The sequence below is a fragment of the Armigeres subalbatus genome, chromosome 1 (genome assembly GCF_024139115.2).
Source record: "Armigeres subalbatus isolate Guangzhou_Male chromosome 1, GZ_Asu_2, whole genome shotgun sequence".
NCBI classification, from domain to species: Eukaryota; Metazoa; Arthropoda; class Insecta; order Diptera; family Culicidae; genus Armigeres; species Armigeres subalbatus.
The window spans coordinates 317623483-317646178 of NC_085139.1; the positions used below are offsets into that span (position 1 = coordinate 317623483).

Here is a 22696-nt window from a genome sequence, read left to right on the forward strand (position 1 = left end):
AAAGCCAATACAAATCCAATAAAAATCCAATCGAAATCCAATCCAAATCCAATCCAAATCCAATCCAAATCCAATCCAAATCCAATCTGATTCCAATCCAAATCCAATCGAAATCCAATCCAATCCAAAACCAATCCAATCCAAATTCAATCCAAATCCAATCCAAATCCAATCCAAATCCAATCCAAATCCAATCCAAATCCAATCCAAATCCAAATCCAATTCAAATCCAATCCAAATCCAATCCAAATCCAATTCAAATCCAATCCAAATCCAATCCAAATCCAATCCAAAGCCAATACAAATCCAATAAAAATCCAATCGAAATCCAATTCAAATTCAATCCAAATCCAATCCAAATCCAATCCAAATCCAATCCAAATCCAATCCAAATCCAATCCAATCCAAATCCAATCCAAGTCCAATCTGATTCCAATCCAAATCCAATCCAAATCAATCCAATCCAAAGATCAATCCAGTCAATCCAATCCAAATTCAATCCAAACCAATCCAAACCAACCAAATTCAATCCAAACCAATCTAATTCCTATCCAAACCAATCAATCCAGAACCAATCCAAACCAACCAAATCCAATCAAATCCAATTCAAACCAATCCAAACCAATCCAAATCCAATCCAAATCCAAACCAATTCCAATCCAAATGCAATCCAAATTCAATCCAAATCCAATCTAATTCAATCTAAACCAATCCAATCCAATCAATTCCAAACCAATTCAAATCCAATCCAAACCAATCCAAACCAATCCAAATACAATCCAAACCAGTCCAAATCCAATCAATTCCAAATCCAATTCAAATCCAATCCAAATCCAATCCAATCCAATCCAAAATACAATTCAAACCAATCCAAATCCAATCCAAACCAATTCAAATTCAATCAAACCAATCCAAATCCAATCCAAATTCAATCCAAATCCAATCCAATTCCAATCCAAATCCAATCCAAATCCAATCCAATTCAAATCCAATCCAAATCCAATCCAAATCCAATCCAAATCCAATCCAAATCCAATCCAAATCCAATCCAAATCCAATCCAAATCCAATCCAAATCCAATCCAAATCCAATCCAAATCCAATCCAAATCCAATCCAAATCCAATCTAAATCCAAATCTAATCCAAATCCAATCAAAATCCAATCCAAAGCCAATACAAATCCAATAAAAATCCAATCGAAATCCAATTCAAATCCAATCCAAATCCAATCAAAATCCAATCCAAATCCAATCCAAATCCAATCTGATTCCAATCCAAATCCAATCCAATCCAAAGCCAATCCAATCCAAATTCAATCCTTATCAATCCAAATCCAATCCAAATCCAATACAAATCCAATCCAAATCCAGTCAAACCAAACCATTCAAACCAGTCCAAACCAATCCAAATCTAATTCAAACCAATCCAAACCAATCAAACCAATCCAAAGCCAAAACAAATCCAATAAAAGTCAATCGAACCAATTCAAATTCAATCCAAACCAATCCAAACCAATCCAAACCAATCAAACCAATCCAAATCCAATCCAATCCAAACCAACCAAGTCCAATCTGATTCCAACCAAACCAATCCAAATCCAATCAATCCAAAATGATCCAATCCAAATCCAATCCTAATCCAAACCAAATCCAATCCAAATCCAATCCAATCCAAATCCAATTCAAATCCAATCCAAATCCAATCCAAATCCAATCCAAATCCAATCCAAATCCAATCCAAATCCAATCCAAATCCAATCCAAATTCAATCCAAATCCAATCTAATTCCAATCCAAATCCAATCCAATCCAGAACCAATCCAAATCCAATCCAAATCCAATCCAAATCCAATCCAAATCCAATCCAAATCCAATCCAAATCCAATCCAAATCCAATCCAAATCCAATCCAAATCCAATCCAAATCCAATCCAAATTCAATCCAAATCCAATCTAATTCCAATCTAAATCCAATCCAAATCCAATCCAATTCCAAATCCAATCCAAATCCAATCCAAATCCAATCCAAATCTAATCCAAATGCAATTCAAATTCAATTCAAATCCAATAAAAATTCAATCTAAACTAATTCAAATCCATTCCATATCCAATCCAAATTTATAAATTGTAATGCTTCATATTTTTCAGTGTGACTGCATTCAAATTGGAATGGAATCCACTTCAAACGCAACCAGTATCTTACTGCAATCGAATTTAAATCCAATTATATAAAAATCCGCTTGGAATTTTTCGATCAAAAGTGTGCTTCATTGAACTCAATATTTTTGCATATTTTTTTTTTCAATCGTTTTAATAGAAATCGATTAGGATTACATTTTTTATTTTTCTTCATTTTAGATGTTGTCAGCCTTTGTTGGTAAGTTCAGTACACACTATGAATGATCATTCATTCAACACCATAAACATGATTGCCATTATAAGATCTGAATGCCAACTGCCAAGTATCCCATTATAAAATTGAAATATGTCTCACTTGACGCATGAATCCGCTTAAATTTTATGTCATCTATCGCAGACAATGGCATGATCTAGTAAAGCACATTTTACTCAGAAACACATGTAGTACAACTTGGCACCGAGGTAAACCACGATCATAAATTAGGTGGCAGTTATCCTTCCGATCGTACAATTCGAGATAAAAAAAAATGAGCAAGTTACACACAATGAGCAACACCCCGGCCCTACATGTGGTTCTTCCGGTAAAACGTGCCAGACATCATCATCAACGGCCAAGAAGCCTCGAGCTGATGTACTGAAGTGAGACCAGATTAGCGCTGCGGCAGTCTCTCCAATTCAAAGGCTATAAATCACCGAAACTGGATTGATACCATATGGCTTTATAGCGGCGAAACAGCAGTAGGCCGAGCCGTTCTAGTGCTTCTAATCGGCCCGCAGAGCACCCGCAGTCTACTTGGATCCAATAGGAAAGGCATGGACTGGACGCAAACCTTAAAAACGTCTATCGCGAAAAGTGCGTTGCAAATCACACACGGCGCGGCGCGCTTGCTGACTGTGCAGACCTCGGTGAAAAGAGTTGCGAAAAAAAACTATCGAGCGAACCGTTCACAGCCCCAACCAACAACCAGTCAGTGTTGGGGAATTCCAGAAATATTTTACAATCGAACGGTGATGGCGCGCGATCGTTCGCAAATCAATCGCAAAAAAAAGAAAAATGAGAAAGGAACGAATAACGATCGCCAAAGACAGATTGGTTCAACCGGTCGGTCGGTTGGTTGGTCGGTCGGTTTGTGTACAAAAAACGTGTAAAAAGAAAGGAACTACTTTGAATTCCACAAGGTATCTTGGATGGATGGAATGCCCAAGTCCAGTCACCCGCTTTTTGATGACTTCATGGCATGCTGCGTACCGGGCTGTCCGCTTGATTCAACCAATTCAAAAGTCCGACTCGGTATACGACTTTTTTGTCTGTTTATGTTTACTTAGCCCCTTAAACCTACTTAGAGTCGGTGCCAGCCAGCCAGGTACGGTCGCTTGCACTTGCGCGGTATAATTTGTGCATTTGCTTTGATTGCTGCGAACTCATCATCCATCCGGTTGTTTCGGGCAGGTTCGTCACTTAGAATGATTGAACAGTTTTCCCTTGCTGCGGTGGACATTCGACTCGAATTGGACCAGCTCGGGGCCATTAATCGGTCTGTGATCTCGTTTTTGCCGACACTACTGGGACGGCCGAAAACGCCCGAATAATGATGACCACTTACTCGCTCAGCCGTGCCTAAATCGACAGTGATGATTAGCAACTTTTATATGATTTGCCGTTGTTTTTGGCGGTTGCTCATCATCGCCGCAGAGTTAACCGAGAAGTGCACAGAAAACACGCGAAAATTAGCTCAAATTGGGCTGTTTAGCACAAGTTCGGTTCGATAACACCTACATTGTAAAATGGGTTTTAGTGCTGTTGAAGAATTCACTGAAAGACCGTTTGGGACGATACTTCGAATCATGGCCTACCGAGCGTTAGGGCCATTAACTTGATTAAAACGTTGATATATAAAATTCTATAGTCGGCTTACTGTGATTAGCCAAACGAGCATCGAAAAAAAAGTACTCAACCAGCTTCAAACCATTCGAAATCGCGAATCAGCGAATCTCGTATTTAATTGCGTAGAACTTCGTGATCAATCATCTTTCGGATGTTCTCCTTTCCCGCGGTCAAAATCGGAAAGCTGGTCGTTCGCTCGCTCAGCCATACGCGGGCTAAAAATAGAACCCCCCCCCCTTGGTTCGCGCATCCCCTGTCGGACGTACCCACCGCACAGGTAGGGGTTTCCGATTTTACAAGCGATTTTTACTTCGCAAACTGCGGTGCAGCTCCGACTGACTGTGTTCAATCGTTTCCTTTCCTTTCTTTCATTTGAAAACGCGACCGAGGGGTCGTTGCACTGCAGTGCCAAAAATTCGCGATGCCGGCCGGCATCTGTTGGAGCAATGCACAGCTAAAAAAAACACACGCTCGATGGGTTGAGTATTAGACATGACCATTACTGGATTGAAGTAGAACTACGGTGGAGCTTTGTTTGTTACCCCCGGGTTCGTTTGGTCTTTTGCCAGTTCCGTGTAGTGTGACCAAATTGGATGTTTACAAAGGAGGACAATTTGTTTAAAAACCATTACTAAATACTTTGCATACGAGAAAGGAAAAAAGGGACATGGCAAATAAGTTATCGAACTCAATAACTTAATTACTATATTTGATACTGCATGAAAAATTAATTAGGGGATTTTATGTTGATGAAGGATATGTCAATTAAAATGTTGAACACTAAGTTTTAGTTAACCTTTTCGGAACGGATTGGTCAAACATGCCCAGCATTTCAGATTGGCTATGAAAAGTCACCGAAGAGAACTAGGACCCCACTTTGTCCAGCAAAAATGTTCATCAGGATGACAGCTTACCAAGAAAAGTATCGGAGGTCAAGTTTGACTGTACCCTGAAGACCCAGATATTCGAAACCTTGGGAAGATTTTGCTTCTGAGTACATGTAGACGAATCTGAAATGTTTGGATCCTATACCACGTTGTTTGAAAATTCCAAACACTCAATCAAGTTTAGTCATCCAGATCGTTTAGACAGTGATCAATTTTCAGGAAATCGGGATGCTCCAGGTTCTCCAAAACGTTCTCAAGTTCAACCCAAGGTATCTACCGGATCAACCAAGGCTTTTAAGATGTCCTCAAAATCTATATGTACCCAATCTGGTTGAATAAGTGTAACGAAGCAGACTTCTTTTAGGGTCCCACAAAACTCAAGGTTGGATGGGAACAGCTTTAGCTGCAAATTTATTTCAATTTCAATTCTTTAGTTTTACAATTCGCATAGTGTACTCACAATTTTATCAGATTTTTCCTTTCTGAATTCCCTTAGTTTTATCCTAGGATTTTTCAACTTGAGATTAAGTAGATAGATAACTAGACGTGAATACATAAATTAGCAACATATTTGTGGAATATAATATTCTAGCCCTATCAATTCCACAAATTAATTTATTTATAATTTCTGGAGAAACTTCAGGAGGAATTCCTGGAGAAACTTCCGGAAAAATTCCTGGAGGAGCTTCAAGAGGAATTCCTGGAGGAGCTTCGGAGGAATTCCTGACGGAACTTCAGGAGGAACTTCAGGAGGAACTTCCCGCAAAAATTCCTGGAGGAACTTCCGGCAGAAATTCCTGGAGGAACTTCCGGCATAAATTCCTTGAGGAACTTCCGGCAGAAATTTCTGGAGGAATTTCCGGCAGAAATTCCTGGAAGAACTTTCGGCAGAAATTCCTGAAGGAACTTCCGGCAAAAATTCCTGGAGGAACTTCCGGAGGAATTCCTGACGGAACTTCCGGAGGAATTCCTGACGGAACTTCCGGAGGAATTCCTGACGGAACTTCCGGAGGAATTCCTGACGGAACTTCCGGAGGAATTCCTGACGGAACTTCCGGAGGAATTCCTGACGGAACTTCCGGAGGAATTCCTGACGGAACTTCCGGAGGAATTCCTGACGGAACTTCCGGAGGAATTCCTGACGGAACTTCCGGAGGAATTCCTGACGGAACTTCCGGAGGAATTCCTGACGGAACTTCCGGAGGAATTCCTGACGGAACTTCCGGAGGAATTCCTGACGGAACTTCCGGAGGAATTCCTGACGGAACTTCCGGAGGAATTCCTGACGGAACTTCCGGAGGAATTCCTGACGGAACTTCCGGAGGAATTCCTGACGGAACTTCCGGAGGAATTCCTGACGGAACTTCCGGAGGAATTCCTGACGGAACTTCCGGAGGAATTCCTGACGGAACTGCCGGAGGAATTCCTGACGGAACTTCCGGAGGAATTCCTGACGGAACTTCCGGAGGAATTCCTGACGGAACTTCCGGAGGAATTCCTGACGGAACTTCCGGAGGAATTCCTGACGGAACTTCCGGAGGAATTCCTGACGGAACTTCCGGAGGAATTCCTGACGGAACTTCCGGAGGAATTCCTGACGGAACTTCCGGAGGAATTCCTGACGGAACTTCCGGAGGAATTCCTGACGGAACTTCCGGAGGAATTCCTGACGGAACTTCCGGAGGAATTCCTGACGGAACTTCCGGAGGAATTCCTGACGGAACTTCCGGAGGAATTCCTGACGGAACTTCCGGAGGAATTCCTGACGGAACTTCCGGAGGAATTCCTGACGGAACTTCCGGAGGAATTCCTGACGAAACTTCCGGAGGAATTCCTGACGGAACTTCCGGAGGAATTCCTGACGGAACTTCCGGAGGAATTCCTGACGGAACTTCCGAAGGAATTCCTGACGGAACTTCCGAAGGAATTCCTGACGGAACTTCCGGAGGAATTCCTGACGGAACTTCCGGAGGAATTCCTGACGGAACTTCCGGAGGAATTTTGACGGAACTTCCGGAGGGATTTCTGACGGAACTTTAGGAGGAATTCCTGACGGAGCTTCCGGAGGAATTCCTGACGGAACTTCCGGAGAAATTCCTAACGGAACTTCAAGAGGGATTCCTGAAGGAACTTCCGGAGGAGTTCCTGACGGACCTTCCGAAGGACATACTGACAGAACTTCCGGAGGACATACTGACGGAACTTCCGGAGAAAATCCTGACGGAACTTCCGGAGGAATTCCCGGAGGAACTTCCGGAGGAACTTCCGGAGGAACTTCCGGAGGAATTCCCGGAGGAACTTCCGGAGGAATTTCTGAAGGAATTTCCGGAGGAATTTCCGGAGGAATACCAGAAGGAATTTCGGGAGGAATTCCCGAAGGAACTTCCGAAGGAATTCCTGGAGGAACATCTCATTTCTCACTTCTCAGTTCTTGCTGTTCATTACTAACTCCGAGCATCTCGATTCTCACTTCACTTAATAAACAAATTTTAACTGCTCGGCTAAACTCCCTATCTCAATGGCCTTTTCAATATCGAGTAACATTTTAATGAAGAGTTTTTCTCTATCTTAGTTTCTTAAAACATTCGTTTGACTCAAAAACATTCCAAATTTAATACAAATAATAATAACAAATGATAAATAAATTGTAGCCACCACAGAAAAGTTCTTCCGGGAATTCTTCCGGAAGTTGCTCCGGGAATTCCTCCGCAAGTTCCTCCGGGAATTCTTCCGGAAGTTCATTCGGGAATTCCTCCGGAAGTTCCTCCAGGAATTCTTCCGGAAGTTCCTTCGAGAATTCGAAGTTCTTCCGGGAATTCCTCCAGAAGTCCCTCCTGGAATTCCTATGGAAATTCCTTCGGGAATTCCTCCGGAAGTTCCTCCAGGAATTAGTCTGGAACAACTTCCGGAGGAATTACCGGAAGAACTTCCGAAGGTACTTCGGGAGAAATTCCTGGAGGAACTCCCGGAGGAACTTCCGGAGGAATTCCCGAAGGAATTTCCATAGGAATTCCCAGAGGAACTTCTGGAGGAATCCCCGCAAGAACTTCGAATATCCGAAGGAACTTCCGGAAGAATTCCCGGAAGAACTTCCGGAGGAATTCCCGGAGGAATTATTCTGGAAGTTCCTCCAGGAATTAGTCTGAAGCAACTTCCGGAGGAACTTCCGGAGGAATTCCCGGAGGAACTTCCTGGAGGAACTTCCGGAGGAATTCCTTGAGGAACTTTCGGAGGAAATCCTGGAGGAATTTGTGGTGATTACAATTTATTTATTATTTGTTGTTATTATTTGTATTAAATCTGGAATGCTTTGGAGTCAAACGAATGATTTGAAAAACAAAGAAAGAGAAAAGCTCTTCATTATAATGTTACTCGATATTGAAGGGACCATCGAGATGGGGAGCACATTTATATTCAACCAAATGCCGTTCAGCCGAGAAGTTTAAATTTGTTTACTTATTAAGTGAAGTGAACAGCGAGAACTGAGAAGTAAGCAATGAGATGTTCAACATTAGTACAGAGTAGTGAGAAGTGAGTAATGAGAAAGTGAGTAGTGAGATGTGTGCAGTAACATATAAGTAGTGGAAAATAAGTGGTGAGAAGTAAGATGTGATAGTTGCGAAGTGAGAAGTGGTGTGTGAGTGGTGATAGAAACAGAAGCAAGGAGTGAGAAGTGAGATATGATAATTAGGATGTGAGAAGCGAGATGTTGAGTAGTGAGAAGTGAGTGGAGAGATATAAGACAGAAAGAAGAATGAAGACAGAAGAAGAAAGAAAGAAAGAGGAATAATCTCGTTTCCCATTTCTAACTTTTCATTTCTCACTTCTCACTTCCCTCTTCGCACATCTCGCTTCCTCTCCCCTCTCTTTTTCTACTACTCACTTCTAATTTCTAACAATTAATTTCTCACTTCTCACTTCGCACATCTCACTTCTCACTTATCAATTTTCACTTCTCACTTATCATTTTTCACTTCTCACTTATAACTTCTCATAATAACCATTAGTGAACGAGTTCGTGGGAAGTTATCAAGCCGGCTTCGTTGGCGGCCGCTCGACAACGGACCAGATCTTTACTGTACGGCAAATCCTTCAAAAATGCCGTGAATACCAGGTCCCAACGCACCATCTGTTCGTTGATTTCAAGGCGGCATACGACAGTATAGACCGCGTAGAGCTATGGAAAATTATGGGCGAGAACAGCTTCCCTGGGAAGCTTACCAGACTGATCAAAGCAACGGTGGATGGTGTGCAAAACTGTGTGAAGATTTCGGGCGAACACTCCAGTTCGTTCGAATCGCGCCGGGGACTAAGACAAGGTGATGGACTTTCGTGCCTGTTGTTCAACATTGTGCTAGAAGGTGTCATGCGGAGAGCCGGGATCAACAGCCGGGGTACGATTTTCAACAGATCCAGTCAATTTATTTGCTTCGCGGATGACATGGACATTGTCGGCCGAACATTTGCAAAGGTGGCAGAACTGTACACCCGCCTGAAACGTGAAGCAATAAAAGTTGGACTGGTGGTGAATGCGTCAAAGACAAAGTACATGCTTGTGGGCGGAACCGAGCGCGACAGGGCCCGCCTGGGAAGCAGTGTTACGATAGACGGGGATCTTTGCTAACGGCTGACAACAACGTTAGTCGTGAAATACGAAGGCGCATCATTTGTGGAAGTCGGGCCTACTACGGGCTCCAGAAGAAACTGCGGTCGAAAAAGATTCGCCACCGCACCAAATGTGTCATGTACAAGACGCTTATAAGACCGGTTGCCCTCTACGGACATGAAACATGGACAATGCTCGAGGTGGACTTGCAAGCACTCGGAGTATTCGAGAGACGGGTGCTTAGGACCATCTTTGGCGGTGTGCAAGAAGACGGTGTGTGGCGGCGAAGAATGAACCATGAGCTCGCCCAACTCTACGGCGAACCCAGTATCCAGAAGGCAGCTAAAGCCGGAAGGGTACGATGGGCAGGACATATTGCAAGAATGCCGAACAGCAACCCTGCAAAGATGGTGTTCGCTTCCGATCCGGCAGGTACGAGACGGCGTGGAGCGCAGCAAGCGAGATGGGCAGACCAGGTGCAGAACGACTTGGCGAGCGTGGGGCGTATCCGAGGATGGAGAGATGCGGCCTCGAACCGTGCATTGTGGCGTCAAATTGTTGATTCAGTGTTATCTGTTTAGATGTTAACTAAATAAATGAAATGAATGAATATAACTTCTTATATCTCACCTCTGACTTCTCATCTCTTACTTATCACTTTTCACTTATAACTTCTATCGTTTCACTTCTCACTTTTTCCCACTTACGTTTCAATTTTTACTACTCACTTCGAACTTCTCACCTCTCATTTCTCACTTCCCACTACTCACTTCGTACTTCGCACTTCTCACTTCTCATTTTTCCCTTTCACTCCTCACTTCGAATTTCTTACTTCTCACTTTTAACTTTTCACTTCTCACTATTCATTTCTCACTTCGCATTTCGCACATATCATTCTCACTTCTCATTTTTCACCTCTCACTTTTCACTTATAACTTCTTACATCTCACTTCTGGCTTCTCATTTCTCACTTATCCGTTTCACTTCTGACTTCCAACTTTCCAATTTTCACTTCTCCCTTCTAATTCCTAATTTCTCACTTTTCACGTCTCACTTCTCATTTCTCACATCTGACTTCTTATTTCTCACTTCTCATTTCTTACTTCTCGCTCATCACTTTTCACTTCTAACTTATAGTGCATATAACTGTTTCTGGAAAATTGCTTCGACTTAAAAAATATCGAGTAAGGGAGATATTGACTTACAGAGTGAGCGCAGTATGCTAGATTCAAGGGACTTTAAGTTTCATCGAGTTGCAGAACATCGATCAAGGTTTCCAGAGGTTGAAATAGTTGCTGTAACTTGAATGTGACTGAATCTGGTCATATATAAGTTGCAGCAATATTTATTGCACCTGTTTGCTGCTAGGAGCGCGATTCTTTTCAATCCGCTGTGTGTGGAGCACGCGATGAAATGGGAACGAAACACCGAACAGCGCATTTCACTACGACCCTGTGTAGTCCTACGTTAACAATAAAACAACGGAATGAGGTAACATCAATTTACATTTTACGATTACACTTCATCAATCGAAAGAATGATTGCTTATATTCAAAATGTACAATCATTAATTATTTGACGAGCATATTTGATTCCCAACATCCGATTGAAAGTAATGTTGTTAGGCTATGTAGCGCAATACAACAAAATCGCGTCCCAAATCCGAGGCTGGTGATAAGATTGCGATTTTTTTTCTTTCATTAGGACCATTTAATCAAACAATCTCCATTATGATAGCTTCCTGTTTTGGGCCAGCAAAGCAATGGAAGTAAAGGAGAAAAAAAAAGCAACTAAATTCAACAACAGGTAAGCGGATTGGGTTTTTTCTTCGCGAATTCCTTTCACGCTTTAGCCGTGTTTTTTTCGCTACTGCAACCATCACTTTGCTTTGCTTTCGCATCATAGTGCAAGAAGTGAGCTCAAATTAAATTTGACTTGTTTACTTTTTTCTCTTCGTCGTAGTGTCGCCATTTCTGCAGGGCAGATTTCGCCAATTTCTCGGACGTTAGCCATGGATATTTTCCGCTGAACATACGGCGGTAGATTTTGGCAATCCGGGTTCATGACTGGGGATTATGTTCGACGTATCCCCAGACGATTGGTTGTGTAAATGCTGTGCATTCTACGGTGGGGCCCATGGGCAGCAGTTAGGAAAAACCCAAATTATTTGTTGCACCTCGATCGAAATCAAATTAGCGCCCGTTCAAAAACTAACTTCAGCCCAGGGCATTTATCAACGCCAACTGTGACATGTGTGGTAAAGTGGTAATGCATCAACCCTGGACGACAGCACGCAGTAGGCGCATCACATTATGCAACGAAAGTAGCCACATTCCTGTATCGATAAATTTTCTTTTGTCAAGGCCAACACGATCACCCCCCTTTGGACAACTTGCGCTGAATCCTTCGTTCTTGAGGAATGCGACAGGCTGCTACAGCCGGCGAATCGTCGTTAATGTTCTCTGTTTTATGTATTATGCAAATACATGTTGCTTATGGTCCATCTTATGCTCGCAAGCATGATGTGCATGCGCGGAGGAAGAACCAGTGAGTACTCACTTTCCTTGAAAATTTTCAATTTCATTTAAACGAGATTCGTTTCGCATCGGTAGCAGTTGGATGAAACTTGGAACTTGATGAATAAGAAATGCTTACCCTATTATGGATGTCTGCCATATTCCGATGAACTTGCAGACCAATCTACCTAAAATCTTTATTTGTCGAATTTCAGTCTATTTAGGCGATTCCGAAAACTTTTCACCGATTTGTAAAACACTTGAAAAAAATTGAAAAAAAACTAAAGCTTCCCAATCTTACAAAAAAAGCTTGATTAATCATAACTTTTAAGCCCCTAGTCCGAACTAGCAAATTTTTATTAGGAAACAATAGGACAGGATTCCCCGTCGAATGCAAATTGTTGCAAGTAAATTGGTTAAGGATTATAGAGCCTAAAACGTGAGTGAGTTTTTTCGCACATACATACACACAGACAGACATCACCTCAATTCGTCGAACTGAATCAATTGATGTATGAAAGTCAACACTCCGGACCTCCTATCAAAAAGGCAAATATCATTTTCGCATGAAGCCATAAACTTTCTGCACAAGTCTGTTCTACCCAAATAACAACTAAATAAGCATCGACCGAAGTAATGCAGCCGGTAACGCTTGAATTGAAACTTTTCCCTACCTTACAGCAGTCCCCGGAACAGCCGGCCACACACAAGCTGATATTACTCCCCGACACGCGAAAACTCGCCCGACTCCGCTCATGAATGAAATGAAACGCTGCTCATTTTCCGCTGTTTTACGCGAATTAAAACCGATTACTCGTCCGTACCTACCGGTCGGAGGTCTTTGCCAGATAGAGATAGAGAGAAAAAAAGGATACAATTGGCAGCGCTCGCTCTCGGAAGTGGATCACCGTGAAGGCATGGTCCGGCGTCGTCACGTCCAGCAGGTGATGGGGGGCTTGCGATTGCTCCGCTTTGGTCGCTTTCGCCGTCACAATGTCCAGATCACGGTAAACCTGTCGAACGGAACGGAGAAGAACAAGAGGAATTTATTAAAATTCTACCAAAAAGAAGAAGAAGAAACAGAACGATTACCCAAATCATTCCGGGTCGTTAAATAATCATTGTTTTCGTTTCAGTGTCGCGCAGCAAAGTAGGCTTCGGCATCGCATCATCGCCGGCTGCCATACACGAAATTCGAGAAGGGTTAGGCTGATAGGCTCGTAAAGAGTTGAACGCCTCAATGATGACGGTCCATCGTCGAATCTAGCTGACTGGTTGTCTACGATAGATGATGGGGCCGGGTGCGAGAATGCCACGAGAATCGTTAATCGCGTCACTAAGTGATCGGCACACCGAACGAAACGAATGGCAGGGCAGGTTAATTTTTAGAGCTATTTGATTACACATTCATAGCCTGCCTGGATTGTGCACTGTAAAGAAAATCTACTGGCGGCGTCGTTCGAAACTTGACACGGACTTTGGATTGGGGGTCGTTGGCTAGTCAAGCTACTTCGAAAAGTATCTGGTTTTCCCTTCATTCATCCAAATTGATTTATCAATAAATTAAGCCGGGGCTTGTGATGGTTTGGGGTTCTGGGATTTCAGAAGTTTGACTGCACCTGTGGTGGATTCCGATAACAAGCTGATTACGACGCATTTAGAACGAATTGGATGTTTGCTGCGCTCGATCGGTATTAGCATCCTGTTAAACTGTCAAGCGGATTTACCACAATATGAACAGAATATTAGAAGAAAATCTTGGACAAGATTAAATAACAGTGTTTTTGATTTTTGTCAAGACTGAAAAGCCATCTCTAAAGCATTAAACCACAGTCGAAAGTAATAGTTTATTAGAAGAAAAGTCAAAAATGAATATATTGATCATGTACCGTTTGTTTATCAATCAGTCATGTACAATTCTGTCTGTCAATGGTTAGTCGACCAGCCAATTATCAATAACAAACTATTCCATTTATTTGCACCATTTTAATGAACCTTTAACAAATACGTATTTCGACCTCAACAATAAGGCCGTCTTCAATGTCTCGTAATTGACTAAGTCGAGTCAAATACGAGACACTGAAGACAGCCTTACTGTTTGAGGTCGAAATATTTATCTGTCACGGGAACAATAAAGTGGTGCAATTCTATGGAATACAGTAATATCCAGAATGTTTGGGTAATAAAATGGAAAATGTGACAAAAGCGAATCTTTTTTCATTATTTTTGTTAACCAAAACAAATATGAATCGGAACCCATATTTTTTTGTCGAAAGGGCTTACAAAATGCTTACAGGTACTCAGAAATGATTTTAATAAACCACAGGCGGTGGAAGTTATTTTGAAAAAATCATTGTTTTTTGCGGTATTATTTACAAAAATAAAAAATAAATAAAATTTTCAAAAATTTTTTGGGTCCAAAATTGGGGGTAGACAAAATCGGGGAATGACAAAATCGGGTTATTACAAACTCACCTTATGACAAGTGAATAGTTTCCACTAAAAGCTCAAAATAATTTTATTATCAATAATGAATTCGAATACTTCCTGCAAGATTGAAGAAAAAATCTGCCTAAAGACTTCGACTCAGGTATTTTTTTTTTAATCTTTATTAACGTCTTTTTTTAATTCTGGATTAAGTTCAACACTAGGATCGAAGGAAACTGGAGGAGTCTCCTTTGCGGGCCAACCTAGAGTCCCGCAAGATGCAGTGGAAACAACGTATTTAAGGGAAAGGGTAGGCCAGAGGGGCCACCCTATAGACCTGTGTGCCGATCTACTTTGAGCCGGCGGCGGCGTGACCGCAATTTGCTAACGGCGGTGGCGGCTCGGACCGGCGCGGTTCAAAATTATCCTTCAACATTTCGTCGCTGAGTGACGAAAATATCATCTTTAAATATTTGGTCTTCGTGCCCTAATCGCAATAAGTATACATAGTTTATATTGTACATACGCTGTAAAGTACTCCTTCGGGAATACCATGAGAAGAATCATCTAAGGTTCCTTCAAAATTCTCTCAAACTTTCTTCAGGAATTTCTTTACGGTTTCCTCCAGTGATTTATCCAGAAATGTTTCTTGAATTTTATTCATTTTTAATTCTTCAATAGTTCGTCCAGGAGGTTGTGTAATTCCTAGTGAGAACACTAGCAAAAAATCTGAATTATGGCTTCCTTAGCCTGACGGCTACAAAGCAAGGCCAAGCATGGTACGGTGTAAGTTTTTTGGTACTTCCCTGTGCCTATGAGGATAATCGTGTAATCGATAATCGTGACTAAGTAAACAGTCTACTTAGAGACCTCACAATTAATAAATGTGGAAATTCTTAATAAACACTAAGCTTCGACATGGCGATGTTCAAATGGGGAATGTAATACCAACCAAAAAGTTCAGATGAGAAAATGTCAGCAGGACATACGTGAGAATCCCAAAGACATTTTCTGAGAACTTTTCCGGGTGTTCATTCCGCAGAACTTCTGGATAAGGGAATCCCTAAAACTCCTAGGAAAGGAATTGTAGTGAATAAAAAAATCTGGGAGAATAAAGCCCCCTAGAATTCTTGAGTATCAAAGTATTTTTTTTGTGTAAGAAACTTTGTAGAAGTCAAGTCGGAAGAATTTCTTATTATTTATAGGAGAATATTTCTTCATAATTCATGAGGGAGAAATTTCTTAGAGTTATCAGAGAGAAGAATTATCTGGCCAATGGTGCGAAATTCACCAGGAACATAAGAGGATACATTTTTTCAAATTCCTGAAGGAGAAATTCCTCTTAATTTCTGGGGAAGAGGTTTCGAAAAATTCTAGCAAGAGGGATTGGCATGATCTTTTGGAAGGGCCATTCCCCAAAAGTTCTCTATGAGTATTCCGGAAAATCTTCGTAGCAGAAATTCTTGTAAGATGAAATTCTCTGAGTTCTGAAGACTAAATTCTCTAAAATTCCAAAGCACAAATATATCACAATTCTTGTATATCGAGCTCCTATAATTCCTAAAGAAGAATTCCTCCAACATATCTTGGTGGGAGATTTCCACAGAAATTTAAGAAAAAGGAATACTTGGTTTGATGTGAGAAGGTAGGCTGTAGTCCTACAATGTTTTTATTTTTTTGTGAAATAATTTCCCATAATTCCGGATGAAAAAAGAGCACAGTAAGCCGTGCTGCGCGATTGACGTTTTTTTCGAGCTGATAAAAAATTTTTACAAATATTCGAATGATAATCGGCTGATACTATTTTTCGGAAGTTTGATCAAAAGCCACAGAGACAGAGTTGTAAACCAAGCCAAGCCAAGCCAATGTGTGAAACTGAATTTGATCCATTCATCAAATCAAACAGTTGGCAATCCGCTGATGGAGATGGGGGAAAATTCAAAATCTGACGGTCAAGCAATCATGATTCTCACATCCCGATGCTGAATGCCCTGCAAGAACTAGTTCCATTCGACAAATCGATGCTGCGCCGGGGATAGAAGAACGGATGAACGCAATGCATTGATTTTGCAGTTGATGTATTATAAACAATCGATTCGTCAAGATCTTCCGTGATTGGAAATTGTTACAGGAATCATTGAGTATCAATTTTATTTTTTATGTTATATCCTATTAGTTAATTTCTTTATCTTCTCTATCTATTTCTTTTTTCTCAATAATAGCGGTGAATGATAAAACTGAAAATAATACAAATACTACAAACGAAACTCTTCTCGCTTTGCCAAATCTTCAAAAAATCTTCGACCCTTTGATAATGAAAACACATTCCTCATTAAAGTAGGGATTATTTTTGGTTTACAAATTTTGGGTTGCTATCGTATGAAATCCCATAAATTTGAGACGTTATTTCTCCTCTTGAAAATGATACATCAAACAAATGAATTTCACGAAATTATTTTTACCGTTTTGGCTTGAATTATTTTATGATGAATATCAAAATTTTCGAAAGTCTAGATAGGAAAAAAAATCCGCAAGCTTAAACTGTTTCTATTTGTGATAACTTGATGTCTTCAAAGATCGGAATATAAATATTCCGCTTTAATTACTTTCTTCTTCTTCTTTATTGGCATTACATCTCCCACTGGGACATTGCCGCCTCGCAACTCGTGTTCATTAAGCACTTCCACAGTTATTAACTGCGAGGTTTCTAAGCCAAGTTACCATTTTTGCATTCGTATATCATGAGGCTAACATGATGATACTTTTATGCCCAAGGAAGTCGAGACAATTTCCAATTCGAAGAGTGTCTAGACCGGCACCGGGAATCCAAACCCAGCCACCCTCAGCATGGCTTTGCTTTGTAGCCGCGCATCTTTTTTAATTACTTACTCTTTCTTAACCACTTAATAATTCACCAGCTAATGTAATAACAGGCTGATTTTACTGTAAATTATGAATGAAAATATTTCAAATTTTATGCCACCAAATTTTCTTCTAGAATTTTAGATCATGCTGAACAGCTTAATCCTATTAAATTATGCGCTATGGCACATCACGATATATCTCTAACAATTCCACCATTGCGAATAGCAAGTTTAATTGTACAACGTCTTAAATTCCTTTTCCAGTTCGTTCAATTATTGCTAATGGCACTATATAGCAAAAATAAAAACTTTATTTCGTGACCACAATCCAATATGAGTCATTTATTTTGCCACATTAATACTTAACATGTTTTTCTTTCCGAATAACACAATGAACAGTTATTAATAGGAATAACAATTTCGAAAAAAAAACCACAGGGGTTCTTGATGTTTTGTTAACGCATTATGAATTTATATGATTTTCCTTTATTTACATACTGATTAATTGCAAACATATTGACAACATTAACATTAAAATTTATCCTTTTTGCCCTGAAAAGCATCGAATAATAACCTATCTAAATTTCAAAACCAGAAGGATGATTCCTCCAATTGTAAAGTAATGGCCGTATAGATATATTTTTATCTGAAACTCCATTTAATATTTTAACAAGGTTCATACTATGCTTTTTGTATTTTTATTATCCTATCAACCTTTTCCTTAGAAAGAGAAATAAAAAAATCTACTATTTTGTAGTTCCGGATCATAATACCTGGTTTTACAGTTTCTTGTCAGTGTGATAAAATGGTCTATTTTACATACTAAAGAAATGAGTGCATTAATGATATAGATATTTATTGTTTTCGGCACAACCTTGAATTATTGGCAAGTAGAGTTATCTAAAGTAAATTAGACTGGACTGTTTTGTTTCCGATTTTTGATTTAAAACTCCCTTTTCCATCATGAAAAAAAATGCGGCTTGTTACAAAACACGACTTTTTCCAAGACTTGTAGGATAAACGTACACCTCGTGCTGAAAAAAAAAGTTTTTTGCAACTAGTTGCACAAACTAGTATTTGCAGTTTGGAATTGAGGTTTTTCTAACGTATAAATCTGCCTTTAGAAAAAAAAGGCAATTTTTGTATGTAAGTGTGTGGAATTTGAACAAACAGATTTTACTTCATAATGTTGTTTCTGACATATACTTTCTGCATCTGAACAATACGATAAAACTTAATAGGATCAAAATTCACATTTGCAAGTTTGATTTATGAATCGAAAATACATATCTTAAAATCACTGTAAAACTTCAAATGTCGTTTACTTGTAAAGAGCGTCATTCAGTAAAGTCATTTTCTTTCGAGGAGTAGATTCATACTACTAGACTCAATGTAAACGTCCCGAAATATTTGCAGAGATGAACCAATTCAACTGCTCCACCGACAGCAACAATGCATGTACATCTATAGATACGAACCTCAAGGGAATCTTCACAGCCGCAAAATTAGTCACGGTTGGACATTGCGGCAGATGAAAGCAAAGAAAAGAAGAAATCCAAAATGCATGAAAATGATGTTGTCTTCCTGGATATCCTTAGTGGGTCGACGTCCTATTCAAAACTGGAGCAAGTGGGCGAACTAAATTGGTGAGCACGTTCCAATTCTTTACCTTCATTTTATTGATTGATTTTTAAACTGTTTAATTGCTTTTATAAATTGACTAAATACGTACAGGGCATCGTTTGCTGCTATTGCCGCGGATATTGTGGGAGTCCCAGATATCCGGTTCACGCTTTAGTAAGCAACGGTGGCTCTTCTAGACCTTCTATTCCCTGAGTAGTTATTACGAATAAGGGCGTCCTTGTGAAGTTCTGCTGTACCTGTTATGGACGACTAGTACATCCTATTCCCTACACTTTCTGAAGAATCCTTTTCTGCTTCAGAAGTGAATCCTTTTTGTAGTACTAGTCTTCGTAACAAAAAGGGCACCATTACGGAGCATGAGATCTGATCAAATTATTCGTAGTACTACTTGACCAACACCCCCAGCTGGGTGAGGGGTAGAGGATGACGCACACACACACAATAATTTCCCATAATTCCGGATGGGATAAGTCCTTAGAACTCTTGAGGAGGAATTTTTAAAAAGGAAAAACCAAGAAGATTGGAAAACCATTTTCCCGGAATTCATGGAACAGGAATTTTCTAGAATACCTGAGAAAGAATTTGTACGGAATGCAAGAAAAAAATACAGTCTGATGGAGTCCAAAGTTTCCAAAAATCCTTGGAGGAAGAATTCTCTATGATATCCGAAGGTGTCTACTACTACTACGAAGAACTACTGGGAAGGGATTCCCCATAATTCATAAGGCAGAAAAAAAACCCTGTTTTATAGTAATATTAGTTTCCCAGAATCCCTGAAGAAGAAGTTTCGCAGCATTAAGAGGATTTGCACCGAGTTAAGGAAAAAGGAAGTTTCCAAACTCTCAAAGCGGCAATTCTTCAAACTTCTTTGAGAGTAGTTCTTAAGAATCTGATAGCATTGGTATTTACTAAATTTTCAACTCGGCCTAACAGACCACACAAAAGTCGGCCAACCTACCCCACGAGATGTTTTCGAAAACAATCACAATTTACAAACGCAAAAGTGAAAGAAACATTTATACCGTTTTATAGGATTTTTAATACCCTCTCCAGCGTACCACGTTTTAAGAAATCAATGTGCCTTGTAATCTATAGATAATCTATAATCTTTATACCACAAAAGTTCAACTCAATGGACGCAGTGGTTCTACGCCCCAACAAAAAAAAATCTATAGAACCAAATTGGATATGCCCTCAAAAAGTATATTTTTCCAGATCCTCTGAGATATTCCTTGGAGTATAATACATTGGCTGCTTTTTTTCATTTTTTTTTTTTTTCTAAAGATGGTTCATGCTCTTCATGATCCATATCCATATAACTTAATTGGATAAGCCGTAAATATGAAGTCAAATACTATTTGATTGAATTTATCACAAACAGCGAGGTCTTCCTTAACCATGCGGTAAGATGTCTAGCTATAAAGCAAGACCAAGCTGAAGGTGGCTGTGTTAGATTTGCTGTCTGATCTGGGAAACTTTTTTGTTTTCTCAACTTTCCTTAGCATGAAAGTATTATCGTCTCAGCCTCATATACGAATGCAAAAAAGGATAACTTGGCTTAGAAACCTCGAAATTAATAACTGTGGATGTGCTTGATGAGTACTAAGCTGCGAGTCGGTGATGCCCCAGTAATATATAGATATGTAATGCTAATTAGAAGATCACTAACCTAATGTTCATTTCTGAAAGATGCAAATAGATCTTTCGTTATTATTTATTGGCCTTTATACTTGTACTCCAAATCTAGAAAATTTTGACTTGAAATGGAACAGGAATTCACTTGACCCTTCCTGGAGTGTCGTTTTTATTGTTTCAGTCGATTGTTTGACTTATTTAAGGTCAACTTTTCCCAAGAGCTCAAATTGTTTTAACCTTTTAACTATTTTAAAAATTGAAACCAAAAGATGAAAAAGTGCTTCACGTATGAACCGGCCTGAAGAATTAAACTGATGTTGGTTCCAGATGGGGCAAACTTAAAAAACAGCATTTTCCGATTTTTGTTTTAATTTTTTTTAAATAGTTAGAAGCGTTAAAAATGGATTCTTTGGAAAAGTTGATCATAAAAAAATTAAAGAATCGATTAACCAAATAAAAATTTTTGACCGGAAAGCTCAATTCATATAGAATTTGATTTAAATGAAGAACATGTTCTAAAAGGATTTGATAGATTTTTCGTTACGTGTATTGACTTTAAGGCCTGTACTCCAATTCTTGGACTTCTTGGATTTTTTGGAATGAAATAAAAACCAATTTGATTCAAATGATCATTAAGAGCATGTTTCAGGTCAATTGATCTTTTGTTATGCGTATAGACTATAAGGCCTATACTTCAGGGAATTCTTAGGTTATCTTGAATGAAATATATTAGCGGTAACATATTTAACTAGTGAACGTAGTATCATATTTAAATGAATCCAAAGATCCATGCATTAAGTGAAGAACAAGTAATATGAACCAAAATTCTTTCCTCATCATTATTCGTTTTACATCCTCCCAATAAGTGACGTAAAAAGAGGTTTGATGTACATGTTATTTCAGCGGCACAGCCAAAATTTTTCAAACGCAAACGGGTTTGAACGGTATTTTTCTTCTAACAAATCGAGGGATATGAACCCCCAAGGCCAAATTATTTCATCGGCTCGCCTTGGCGGCTCGGTCAAAAAATTGCAGCGTCCATAATCTAGACACTTAAAAATAATCGAAACTTTAAAAGGAAAAAAAAACAAAACAGTAATAAAATGAACACAAAAAAGACGTAGTCGGGGTTTTGTCTGGCAGTGTAGGCATTTTCTAGTAGTGGAAGACATTGGTTCCCGGAATGGTAAAGTTAGGTGTCCTGCAACAATACTATTTGTGCGCTATTCTCCGGTCGTACATAATTTGCTTCTGAAGGATCGAAGTTGAAGTAACGATCTAACCCTTAAAATCCACGCCAAAATTTGTTGCCAAAAAACAGAAAATCCTGTGATTTTTCGACCTTTCTTCTTTGAGAAAGATCCCCAAGCAGCACCACTTGTTTCTCAATAAGCAACAGCAGCTATGATGTGGCTTACTAAAGGTCTAAATTATGCACAACGCATGTTCAATTCCTAATCATTCAAGAAGTCATTTTAGAGGCAGAATGCGATATCAGTGTAACAGAAATGCAACATTATGTGTTTCTGAAACTGGCAAGTGTATTTACAGAATCTTTGCAACTTCTAGGAACCATCAGCTATTTGAAAAATGTTGTACTTGCTGCTTGGGTCAGAAAATTTCTTTTAGCTTAGGGCGATGTTCGAAATACGAAAAAATCGGAAGGAGACTGAATATGCTCGATTGGTTTTTAATCGATATCCTTCTCATAAAGGAAAGAGAAAAATAGCTGGGGAGGTACTAATAGCAAGACATGCCACCCCCGCTGATTCGAAGGAAGACGATCACTGGGGGTTGGGACTTACATTCAAAAAATGTCCGATGGCCTTCGGTAAGGAACTTATCCTTGTGATCGAGGGGCCCGATAGGAGAACTAAACTTCGTTGTTCAATCTAGCATTCTTCAAGAAGCAAAAAATGGACGCCATTGCAGGTTCGTCCTCTACCAGTGCGCCCCGAATACTACCCGGGATCCAATAAATATTTCGGAAGTGGTCATACTTGGGACATCTGCAACTTAGGTCTCAGGCCATTTGGCCTAGTGTTGTTGGCCGAATGCCGTTTGGCCGAATAGTTTAAAAAATTTACCTCAGATTA

At 39.8% G+C, this 22696-nt stretch overlaps 1 protein-coding gene across 1 annotated transcript in view; it reads right to left on the bottom strand.

Annotated features, from left to right (window-relative positions):
* Positions 1-22696, bottom strand: part of LOC134207975 (tRNA dimethylallyltransferase) — a 494434-nt gene that overhangs the window by 439576 nt on the left and 32162 nt on the right. Inside the window, exon 2 of the mRNA XM_062684077.1 lies at positions 12906-13043. Within this exon, the coding sequence (XP_062540061.1) occupies positions 12906-13043 (138 nt within the window). The remainder of the gene's footprint in view (positions 1-12905; positions 13044-22696) is intronic.